At 35.9% G+C, this 12,650-nt stretch overlaps 1 protein-coding gene across 1 annotated transcript in view; it reads left to right on the top strand.

The window, feature by feature from the left end:
* Positions 1–14: 14 nt before the first annotated feature.
* POLR2B (RNA polymerase II subunit B) overlaps positions 15–12,650 on the top strand; it is a 22,500-nt gene continuing 9,864 nt past the window's right edge. Inside the window, exons 1-11 of the mRNA XM_026688441.2 lie at positions 15–195; positions 1,374–1,446; positions 3,060–3,210; positions 5,128–5,240; positions 5,389–5,608; positions 6,139–6,297; positions 7,075–7,239; positions 8,694–8,890; positions 9,748–9,867; positions 10,940–11,126; positions 12,396–12,539. Of these exons, the coding sequence (XP_026544226.1) occupies positions 177–195; positions 1,374–1,446; positions 3,060–3,210; positions 5,128–5,240; positions 5,389–5,608; positions 6,139–6,297; positions 7,075–7,239; positions 8,694–8,890; positions 9,748–9,867; positions 10,940–11,126; positions 12,396–12,539 (1,548 nt within the window). The 5' untranslated portion in view covers positions 15–176. The remainder of the gene's footprint in view (positions 196–1,373; positions 1,447–3,059; positions 3,211–5,127; positions 5,241–5,388; positions 5,609–6,138; positions 6,298–7,074; positions 7,240–8,693; positions 8,891–9,747; positions 9,868–10,939; positions 11,127–12,395; positions 12,540–12,650) is intronic.

Raw genomic sequence — 12,650 nt, 5'->3', positions numbered from 1 at the left:
CACGGCCCTAATGGGAAAGGAAATGAGGTTTTGAAGCGATAGGAAGTAGCCGAGAAACGCGAGCTGTGCGCAAGCGCGATAATAATCCTGTGGCTCTTGTTTCAGAAGTGAGCGGTCTCGGTGGCGATTAGTATCTTGCGTGTATTCGTGACCAACCGAGAGGTACCTTTGCCAAGATGTATGATGCGGACGAAGGTGAGTCTCGTATTAAGGCAGCTGCTTGGAGAAGGGAGCCTTCACCTCTTGTGGGGAGCTTTGTTCCATATCATTTCTGACTCCTAAAACTGTTCTGTCTGTTGGTTTTCCTGGTGGCATCCGAAGTTACCTGCTAATTAGCAGCCTGGCTGCTTTTTAATCATTCCATACTGTTAAAGATGGTGGGGAATCCGAAGGGTTTCGCTTATATTATTGCAACTATTATGACAAGATCTAATCAGATCAGGCCGATATTTCTTCTCCGTCCTTTAAGGTTGGAGGAGGACAATGTAGAATTGGTCCAACAGATGTGCATTGGTAGAATTGTAATGTAATATAAGTGAGGACGTTTGAATAAGAGCCATCGTTCAACCTCGGGTTAAACTGGATATTTTAATTGTATTTCAGGAAAACAAGTCAACTGCAAACCCCAATATATGAAGTGTCTTTGTTTTAACGTATAGTAATACAAAATATATCTAATTTTTTAAAGTTCAGGCATGCTGCAGTTAAATGACAGTGTGACATTTTCTGTGCAGTTGTGTCTGCTGGGTTGTAGGGTTTCATTTTAAAAAATTTTTGAATTCTCTTGCCAATATGTAATACATACAGTTTACAAAATATAAGTGCACCTAGAAAAAAGATATTTGGTGCAAGTATTGAAGGCTGTTAGCATGGGACTTATCAGTAAACATATGCATTAATTTTTTTCAGTCAGTACAAATCAAACCAGAAACAAAATCTACCATGTATTTTCAATTATTTAGTCTTTCTTTGACTTTTAATCTGTATTAGACATTGCTTTTGCAAACAAATGCAGAGGCAATGGTTTGAACATGACCCATTGTTACTTGAAATCTATTTGCAGATAATTGTAGAAGGCATTTTTTTATTCCTGCAAAAAAGAATTTTTAAATTAGAAATTAAATTATGCAATACAAAAGCAAATTCATAACTCAGTGGTAAAATATAAGGCAAATAGTTTATAAGGAGATGTCAGATTCTGTTTCTGTACTTCTGCTCAAGATATTGAAGAGCTGTTACTACTTTTATTATCCAGAGATTCTAGAAGTAAACATCAAAAAATAATAAACTATTAGCATTAAAAATAATACTTTCTCTGCAAAGGATTAGAATGATGCTATAGAAGTTCCTTACCCCTCCCTTTTTTCTCATAGATATGCAATATGATGAGGATGATGATGAAATCACTCCAGATCTGTGGCAAGAAGCATGCTGGATTGTCATCAGGTAACATTTCATACTAAAAAAATTAAAATGGGCTGTATTCCCAAAATGAAACACTCTTTAAAATCCATTTACATTTTGGGAGAAGAGAAAATCACATGGACATGTTTTTTTTCAACCAAAATCAGTAGAATAGTGCATGTTTGCTCAAAGTTATTGCACTAAATTAGGAGAAACTATTCTTAGGTGGGTTTATGCAAAATATTTGAATAAAGTGCCTTGTTCAGGACACAAATACTATATTTTTAAAATTATTAAATGTTTTAATAAACTGTCTTTATTATATATATATATATATATATATATATATATATATATATATATATATATATATATATATATATATATATATATATATATGGATAGATGGATAGATGGATAGATATAGATATATAGATATATAGATATATATAGATATACACTTAAGTTTTGTAGGTACTTACATGTATGGTATTCAGCTTTGTTTGGGTATTTTCCCACATCATTATAGTTGTGCTTTTAAAAGTTGTGCAGCGTTTGGCAGAATCTCATCTGCCATCATCAGGCTTCTGTATTGTGTTCGTCTGTTTTCCTGGTGGCATGAACACAATACAGAAGCCTGATGGCAGGTGAGATTCTGCCAGAAACGTTGCTACAACTTTAAAAGCACAACTATTATGACGTGGGAAAATACCCGAACAAAGCTGAATACCATACATGGAAGTACCATGCAAAAACTTAAGAAAATACACACACACACACACACACACACACACACATGTATATATACATATACACACACACACACACAGTCATTTTGTCTACTTTGTGTGTTTTAAATTTATTACACAGCCATTGTTCTGAAAATATATGCATGGAGCTATAGGCTTAATTTAGACCAGATTGGAAAATGGTTTCTCAATGAAGGCAATGACCTTTAACATCCAGAAGGAATTGTTGATAAGGTAGCATAATACATATTTTGAAATGGTAATTATAAAACAGTGATTATATTCATGTGAAATCTATATTTTATGTATATTAACTCTATTTAATCCCTTTGAAGAATCGTATTTCCAACAAACATTTTTACATTTTTGGAATTTAAACTATAATGCCAATACATCTCAAGGCCATGCCTTGAGATGTATTGGGGAAGAATAATACACATTGTGTAATCCCTGATTATACACTGCTTAAAATTACATGCATGCTTTTTACTCTGCTTTCTGTAATTCACTTTGTTTCATGTAAAATGCTGAATGCTTTCATTGTGCCCTTGTTATGAAAACTTTTCAGCTCACTTTTAAAACAGTTCTAGAGGGATTTTTAAAATGTGTATGCTTATCCACTTAAATGATATTTATACAGTATTTTATTTTGATATTTTTTTTCTTGGCAATACAGATATAATTTTTACTGATCCATTATATTTGTTTGACAAAAATACATCAAAGTAAATTTAAAAGAGTTGTTGATTGTAAGTTATAACTTAAAGCAGCTACTAGTAAAACTTTTAGATAGCAAGATGCATTTTTTTCTTATTTGGTATAGGTATATACACTTCTTTTTTGATTGTCAATGCTATGATAAAGATTGAATCTAAATGCTGACTGGCTCTAAAATATTTTCCAAAGCTCCTATTTTGACGAAAAAGGTCTGGTTCGACAGCAGCTGGATTCTTTTGATGAGTTCATTCAGATGTCTGTGCAAAGAATTGTAGAAGATGCCCCACCAATTGATCTACAAGCAGAAGCTCAACATGCTACCGGTGAAGTAGAAGAACCGGTAAGAGGCTGTTCTGTTTTTTAAAAATAGTATAAAGCACAAGTCATGATTGTCAACAGCCAATTGTTGTGTATCCCAAAAGAGCTAGTTGAGAGTTTTATAATAGAATGAATGTGCAGTCTGAATAAGGAAGTATATGTCTGCGTTTTGTTTTGTTTTTAAATCTCAGTGGGCAGTATGCTACACAGAGTATTAATATTTATTTAAAATATTCTGCCTTGTTATTTCACTTCAGAAAAAAAAACCTCTGAAGGGGATTGTATCATATTAGGTATAAAATAGCAAAGAAATCTTGCACCACAAAACCACGCATATCCACACACATACATACTGCCTCGTCAAAAAAAATTCTGGGTGGTAAATTATAAGTAAACAAGAATAGCTACTATAAGTAGTCCTCTACTTACGACCAATCATTCAGAAGTCATTTGAAATTTTGACTGCTAAATAAAGGGATTTATGACCTGTACCCAATGTTATGGCTGTTGCAGCGACCCCAAAATCATCTGACAAAAATTCAGGTGCTTGGCAATCCACTTGCCCTTATGACCAACTGCAGGAACACTATAGCTGTCCCCACCTGACTATTCCCCCCTCATCCTATCCTATCCTGGGTCTCTTGGGCCTACTTCCCACCCAGCTGGATCTCCCACAGGCCTTGGACCTGCTTCCTGCACCACTAGGTCCATACTCTTGGGTTTCTCCTGCTCCATCATACTTTGCTCCACTTCTTCTAAAGATCACTTTTTCCAAGGAATAGCAGCTGATGTGTAGTCAGACTTCCTATATAGAAGTTGTGTGGTGCCTTCCCAGGAGCAGGGACCATTTTGGAAACAGCCGCAGTTCTCAAAATCCAAGAATTGTGATTGTTCCCAAAATGACTCCCGCTTCTAGAATGGCATGAGGCAGCCTCTTATAAGAAGCCTGCATGGTGGATCAGCTGCTTCTCTTTTTAAAAGGCAATTTCTGATTTCACTTTTAGCATTCTCTTTGGTTTCTCTTTTTTATTTATGTTAATTAATTTCCTTTAAAAAAGTCTTTAATGAAATTTGTATATTAGAAAAGCAGATGTAATATATTTTTGTTAGGCTGTCCAACTTGGCAATATAGCTGCAACATTTTACATTAGTTATACCCTGTTTCTCCAACAATACGGCCTCCCCCAATAGGAAGTCCCAGCATGTTTTATAGGCATGAAATGAAATTAAGCCCCTCCCCCAAATTAAGGCCTATATTAAAACATGTGAAATGGGAGGGAATGGCGGGGGGGAGGGCTTGCTGTTAGGAAGTACTTTTGTGGCACACCCGGATATGGTGCTGCCTGCGTTGACCCCGATACGAAGTGCCCCACCAATGCCGAGGTCAACATCCAAGCCGTCGCTGCCCGCCCGCCCAAAGATGCAAGGAGGGGGGAAATTAAGTCACCCCCGAAAAGACGGCCTAGCCATTTTTTCAGGGCTCAAAAACAAATAAGACCCGGCCTTATTATATGAGAAACACGGTAGTTGCCAGGCCAACTTCATAGGTAATCCACAAGCAGGGCCATTATGGTGGTCCAGTTTAAGATTGTCCGTGCATGTATTATTGCAACCAGATTATTGCTACAGAAAACAGACCAGGCTATGAAAAGGCCCTTCTTGCCGCAGAGGTTGCTTCTTATTCCATCAGTAGTAAGAGTTTAAGGAGCAACTTCCAGTTATACATCCATTTCTTTATCCAAAGCAGATAATACAATCTTCCAAATTTGCAGAGAATGTAATTGTGTTGTTCTCTGTGTTGTTACTTCTTGGTCAAGATTCACATTCAGTTTCTTGATCCTCATCAAAATGTTTGCATAGCTTCTCCTCACTTCATATATTTGATAAAAGTGCCGTTAGATGAGATGCCTAATTGATGCTGTGCTTATGTTATTTTCAGCCACGTTATCTTTTGAAATTTGAACAAATTTATCTGTCCAAGCCAACTCATTGGGAAAGAGATGGTGCTCCTTCACCTATGATGCCAAATGAAGCCAGGCTCAGAAATCTTACGTAAGAGCTATCTACTTCTTTATTTATTGTACAAAACAAGGGTTGTATAATTATTTGAAGTACTGTACAGTGGTACAAAATAATCTTGATTATATTGGTATTTAAATGATTTGAGAAAATAAAACATACTGTAAATTTTCTCCTAAAGGTATTCTGCACCACTGTATGTGGACATAACTAAGACAGTTATTAAGGAAGGAGAAGACCAGTTGCAGACACAACATCAAAAAACATTCATAGGAAAAATTCCAATCATGCTGCGATCCACATACTGCCTATTAAATGGTTTGACTGATCGTGATCTTTGTGAACTGAATGAATGCCCTCTTGATCCCGGGGGCTATTTTATTATTAATGGATCAGAAAAGGTAAGGTTTAGGTATATTCAGGAAGAAAGCATGAATAAAAATCTTCCATCTGCTTGCTATATCATAGCTTCAATCCCTTTTGAACATTCATCTTTACATTTCAATTTAGAGGTTTTTTTGTTCAAAGAGATTATTTAAAAAAGAGTCCTATAATATTTTTGATTAACCATCTGGTTTTCTATATTGAATTATATCCTGGGTATTTAAAGATTGCATAATATGTGAGGAAGGTATGAGTTTTTCAGCCATTTAACAAATACAATAAACAGGAGGGGTTGTTTTGATTGAAACAAAATAGATTGCTTTATTTTTTTAGTGGAGATTGGAACTCAGAATTCCTTGTACCATGCCTGTTCTGTTATTTTTTTTACAAGTGAAAATAATATAAATATAATTATAATTGTGTATATCATGACTTCCAGCAACTCTGTGCAATTATAGTTTGAAGCATTCCAAAGGACTGTGTTTTAACAGTAAAATATTTTGCTATTAAACAGGATTTCTTATGCTTGTTTATATTCTACCAACAGGTTCTGATTGCTCAAGAGAAAATGGCTACAAACACAGTATATGTGTTTGCAAAGAAAGATTCTAAATATGCATACACAGGAGAGTGTCGTTCTTGCCTGGAGAACTCATCTCGACCGACAAGTACTATATGGGTTAGCATGTTAGCCAGAGGTGGGCAGGTAAGAATTTTCCATTCATAATTTTCCATTCATAACTATAAATAAACTAGGGATTGATAAATGAATAGTGCGATCATCCTTCTGGCCCTCCTGTCTGTATCGGGCTTGCCTTGGTTTGTCAGGACATAAGATTTATTTCATTTTCTTTTACCTTGCCATTCTAAATTGCAGGAGTGAAAAATGCAGGCCAAAGTCTAAGTCCAGTCGGTTAGAAACCCTGTTGGATCTCCCAGAGTCTGTCCCCACTTTCAAGGGATTATTTTGCCTGTTTTTTTTTTTTTAGGTGTGAGTGTGTGTGTGTGGGTTTTTTTTTTTTTTTAAGAAAATAGGGTGCCTTAAGCCCATTTGACTCGTAGAGCTCTAAATGAGGAAAGTTAAAAAAAAATTCTGAATTGTGTGTGAGAGTTATCTATATCTTTGACCTAGGCATGGACACAAACTGCACTGGTCACTCTTGTGGATACTTTGTGGTGAACTGGATGGCAGGAACCTGACTATTCTTGCCTTACTGGACCTTATACTGATCTCAGAAATGGTCAGCTATGGTGTTCTACTGAACTACCTGAAAGGATTAGAAGTTAGAAATGCTTTTTTTTTCTGCTCAACCTGAGTGCATAGGTCCAAGATATTTGGCTGTGTGTGTGTGTGTAAAGGAGAGAGTTGAGAAGAGATCCAAATGATTTTTTTCCCCTTAAAATTGCAATGCATCTGAAAATCATCAAATATTGCCCAAATACAGTTTGATGGCATAGATGTTGCGCTTGTTCTACACTTTAGGGTGCAAAGAAGAGTGCGATAGGTCAACGTATTGTGGCAACTTTGCCATATATCAAGCAGGAAGTGCCCATCATTATTGTGTTCCGTGCATTGGGGTTTGTATCTGACAGAGACATCTTGGAGCATATAATTTATGACTTTGAAGATCCTGAGATGATGGAAATGGTAAAGTACATGATTCTGTATATTAATTGCTAAGTTAGATGAATGTATATTGTTAGATATGCTTTTCTCGCATTATTAAACTTCAAAGCAAATGGAACCATGCAATTTCTAGAGGAAGGAATCAACTGTGTCTTGGAGAATAAAATGATGATAGTAAAGAAGAGCGAAACAGACCAAGCTTTCACTGCCATATTATCAAGGCATGTATAGAATCATGCACCATGGCCAAATAACAGAGTGCTCTAAGAGTTGGAAGTTGGACAGTTAGTGGAAGAGTCTTGTCAGGCCTCGGGAGGTGTGGGAGCTTAAAAGAGGCAAGCAGTGTTATAGTCATTCAGAAACACTCTCCCTGCACCTTTGACAGACAAGGTACATCAGATGCACCAGCAGTCCAGAAGTCTGAAATAACATCATATTGATGAGAGAGAGCACTAATAAAGCATGACTTGCCAGTTTGAAGAATGAGGTCCGTTGATGCCAGTTTGGGCATGCAGGATGGAAAAAAAATCAGATACAACTATGGTTTAACTGAACACAGCCTATTTTGTCACACAGAATGTATGGCTGAAGCTTGGTGTGCAAAAGGTTAGGAGGAGTTCATTCATTAGACAGTCTTGTTTTCCTCATACAAACAGGAAATCAGAGGAGATGAGTTTCACGTTCTAATATAAAAAATGGAGCAAGAGAATGCATTGCCTGGCATTCATAGCCTGCATGATACTGCCTCTTTCCTGCTTCACAGCACTCTTTTGAGTAGTGTCATGTGACTCCCATCCATAGACATTTCGATGGCAGCTCTGGGATGTAGCCACCTATGTTTATAAAGATTATAAACTGCAGTATACGGATCCTCTTCAGACACCAACTTTGTTCACAAAGAGGCTATATATCTCTTACCTGTTAGTTTCATCTCCAAGAATGGTAGTTGGACTTACTCCAAAGTATCTTTCTGGTAATAGGAAGGTGGACCCTACACTCCTACTGAAGGGCAGAAAGAAAGTTTCTTCACTGTCCTATGAATTCTTTACCAGTTACAGTGTGTTAGAATGAAATTTAAGGGATAAGCCAAATCACATTGAGCTGAAGTCAGCACAAGCTATTAAAGAGAGGGGGGTTTGCTTTATGAACAGGAAGAAATCTAAACCCCTATCTTTTATTAGAAGTAGTAAAATTAGTTCGCTCTTGTTCAGTTCATCTTGTGTTCAGAAAGGTACTTAAATTTACGATAAAGTACCTTTAACTATAATTTCCTAACTTTGCTTTAGAAACCTAGATAATGCTATCCTGATTTGTGACCATTTATAAATGTTTGCTTCACAAGGATGAACACTAAATACGTTCTGCAAGAAACTTGCTAGGACTCTTGTCTATTTTTGTGCATCTTCATTTAATAATATATTTCTAGAAATTCCTTATAGAAGGTAAGTCTCATTTATTTTTTATGTGTGCAATAGGTTAAGCCCTCTTTGGATGAAGCATTTGTCATTCAGGAACAGAATGTTGCATTGAATTTCATTGGTTCAAGAGGTGCAAAGCCCGGTGTCACTAAAGAGAAGAGGATCAAGTATGCCAAAGAAGTCTTACAGAAAGAAATGCTTCCACATGTTGGTGTCAGTGACTTCTGTGAAACAAAAAAGGCTTATTTTCTTGGGTATGTACTGATAAAGAATACTATTCATGTAAATGTTTAATGTGCTCATATTGGCTGAGGATTATGGCAGTTGAAATCAACATGGGTAAAGTGCCCTAGGTTGTGGAGATTCATATTTTTAATATGAAGTCAGAGACCTGTTGGGGGAAAAATGGTAAAAGTGGAACATCTTGCTGCTTTGGAAGTGAGTATTTTAAAATATATTTATTTATCATTCAGTGCATTTGTAAAGTTCATTTACTGGCTCAGTGTGATGCAACAAAATGCTGTCTTAAACTCAACCAGTATTTTATTACAAATGAAGGCAAATATACGTGTCCCAGGATAATGATGCCAAATCGAATTTAGGTCAGTCACTGGGACCAGTGTTTTATTAGTTATTATTTACAATTTTTTTTAAGTGCAGGGGGTCAAAGGTACTATGGAAAGTTTCTGAATGACTATGCTGTTGGGAGGACCTCAGTACCAGCATTCCTGTTTATCCCATTTATTTATTATAGTTTATTATTTAATAGTTTATTTGTGCTTCATTAATATTTTGGAAAGGAAAACTGACCTATTTACAATATTTTTATGAGATAAATTAAAGGATCCTGAATGATTGTATAGATATTCTGGGTTTTGTTATCTACCAAAAAAAACAAAATTGAATTTAGCTAATTACAGCTTTAAAACTGTTGGCAGCAAATTTAAATAACATGCAGTGAGATACTTGGGATGAGGAATTGGTTTTCTGAATAGATGATAGATCGGGCAGATTCCTTTTTTAAGAGTAAATTGCTGGTTTTTATTATGTACACAGTCCAGAAACCTGAACTTCTACCTTTCTGTAATTTATGTCAATCACTGTTTCTCAGATACATGGTTCATAGATTGTTGCTAGCAGCCTTAGGGAGACGAGAACTAGATGATAGGGATCACTACGGCAACAAGCGGCTTGACCTGGCAGGACCTTTGCTTGCTTTCCTCTTCAGAGGGTGAGTACATGTGGTTATTATTGCTTTAGATTGGGTAAATGGACTGCAACTTTTTGAAAAGTTATGTGTACAAATACACATATTTACTTCTCTATAGAATATGATAGCCTGCAGGGTCATCTGTAGATAAGAGATTGGTGATGGTTAAATGCGAATTGAATTAAAAAATGATTGGCTGTTATTAAAGCAGTGCAAAAGAAATACAGTACATTGAGTTGGTTTGATCCTAGAAAATCAAATTGTGAGAGAAATATATGAAGGAAGAAGGGATGGATCAGGAGGACAGAAAAGACTGGGAATATAATATAATGGTTAGCTGAATTTAATGAGGCCCTCAGAGAGAGAAATGTCAGGTTTAGAGAATAAAAGGCAATATATTGATAGTGCACGGGAGCAAAGCTGGTTTCCAAGGATAGAATGGTACAGAAAGCTGTAATTAATAATGTATTTGTAAACTAAGAGTAATTTCCTTTTCCTTTATTTCTTGCCTTTAGTGTTTTTGCTTTCTAATCTTTTTTTCTCTTCTTTGCAAAATATTGCTTATCCTGGAAGAATAGAATAATGCACATTTCAAGGATTGTTGACTTTATATCCAGTAAAATATTCATGTTGAGACCCTTTAATTTTGCATTAAACCAATTGAAATTATCATGATTACTGAAGTGCATTGCTCTTCTAGACTATTTGAAACAGTTCTCGACTCTTCCTTCTAAATACCAGTACTTAGATAATCAAGGAGGCAAAAAATAGTGGAAGGCATGAAAGATTTTGCTCTTCACTCTGTTGCTACTTAACTTTTTTTTTGTTGTACTGGTTTATTTTTTTCATTGTACAATGTCAGGATAATCAGATTTATAGTAGTATCTGAGTGCTTTAAATGCTCTGACATTGTAGAAAAGATTATTCATCTAGTAACCATCCTGAGAACGTTAGTACCATTCCAATCTGGTTTCAACTGTGACTAATCTTTTGCAAATAGAGGCCTTTTGGTTTGGTATTGTATGTGGAAGATTATGGGGAAATATGCAAAATTGCACTTATTGTTATACAATGTTTCTGTTTCCTTAAACAGAATGTTTAAGAATTTGCTGAAAGAAGTTAGAATATATGCCCAGAAATTTATTGACAGAGGCAAAGATTTTAACTTGGAGTTGGCAATTAAAACAAGGATTATATCAGATGGTTTGAAATATTCATTAGCAACTGGCAACTGGGGAGATCAGAAGAAAGCTCACCAGGCTAGAGCTGGAGTATCACAAGTAAGTGTATTGTCTGTGGAGTGAAACAGTGTTTTGTTTTAGGTACTCCTGCCATTCAAATTTAGGTTCTTTAAAGTTATCAGCTCAGAAGAGACATGACTATATCACTTTAATTCTTTTTAGAGAATGACAGCAATTCTAGTTCAGTGGGTTGGCTGAAATATGAGAATGCTCATTTTATTTTCCTTATTATTCTTTCCTAAATAAATAGTTCTTTACTAGCCTTATTTGCCCCATTTTCTGCCCACCCTTCATTTTGTTCCTTCTACCTTGGCGTCTCTTCTAAGTGTCTTAACCCCGAAACACCCTCTTCCTCAACCAGCAACAATTCTAATGCTTTGGCATTAGATTATTTGTTCCAAATGGATCTTTTTATTCAAAATGTTCTTAATACAGTTACACTGTATATCTTCCTTGTGCCTGTTCCTTCCCCAGCCTCTTTTATTGCAAACATTTTAGTACTTAAAATAGCCCTACCAGCATCAGCTGGGCGCCGCATCTTTTTTGATTGACCTCAGACACTTTTTTGGCGGCGCAAGTGCATGAAATAGATGGGAGGAATGAAAAGCTTTACCTGGAAAAGCTCAGGCTATGCCACCATTTCACCGGAAGCACTTTTCATCAAAAGATGGCGTGCCCAGCAAGCCAGCGGCCCGGTAGGACTTGTTCCACGGACCGGTGGTTGGGGACCCTGATCCTTAGGGAAGAAACTTTTAAAAAGTCTGACTTCTAGATTTCCCCTTTCACATTGCTGATAATGGCTGAGGCTATCTGATTCATTTGGATCATTTTAGGGGTATCTTAGAAATTTGCTGTAGTAATTATAAAAGAATTGTAGAATGAATCTTATCTAGGTAAGGAAAATTAAATTTAGCTGAGAAATTACAGTGTTCAGATGATAAATCCTTTAAAAATAAAATAAAATTGCACTTCAGTAAATTTCCACCTGGGAGAACAATTAGATTTTGTTCTTAGTTAAAAGTGCTCATCGTATTCTTTGGTCCTTTAGTCATTCAGAATTAAACTATGCTTAATTACATTAGTAAAATGTGGTGCTCAAATTATATGTAATAAATATTGCAAATAAAACTTTCATAATTATTGATTTATTAAGAAAATTTATATGGCTGCCGAGCTTTCTCTCAGTAACTCACTGTCAATGACATATTCCTCGTAGTTGATAACATAATTTTTAGAGCTTATAGCAGCAAGATTTAGGTTTCACATGTAATGAAAAACCTAAAAATGTCCTTGATTTCATTTCTTGAGGTATTGAATCGTCTCACCTTTGCTTCTACGCTTTCCCATTTGCGACGCTTAAACTCACCTATTGGAAGAGATGGTAAACTAGCAAAGCCCAGGCAGTTGCACAACACTTTGTGGGGAATGATCTGTCCTGCTGAAACTCCAGAGGTAAAGCAAAGGTTATATTTAAGTTGCTGTATAGCATCCGTGAATGGAATTTTCCAAAAAAATTGGAGCTGTAAGATTTTTCCCATGTGAATTAGGCTACTTTGCATTGGG

This window comes from Notechis scutatus, chromosome 2 (genome assembly GCF_049901735.1).
Source record: "Notechis scutatus isolate UNSWTSFEM ecotype Mainland chromosome 2, rNotScu1.2, whole genome shotgun sequence".
Classification (NCBI taxonomy): Eukaryota; Metazoa; Chordata; class Lepidosauria; order Squamata; family Elapidae; genus Notechis; species Notechis scutatus.
The sequence above is the reverse complement of the archived record's forward strand: the minus strand, read 5'-3'. Positions and strand labels throughout refer to the sequence as shown.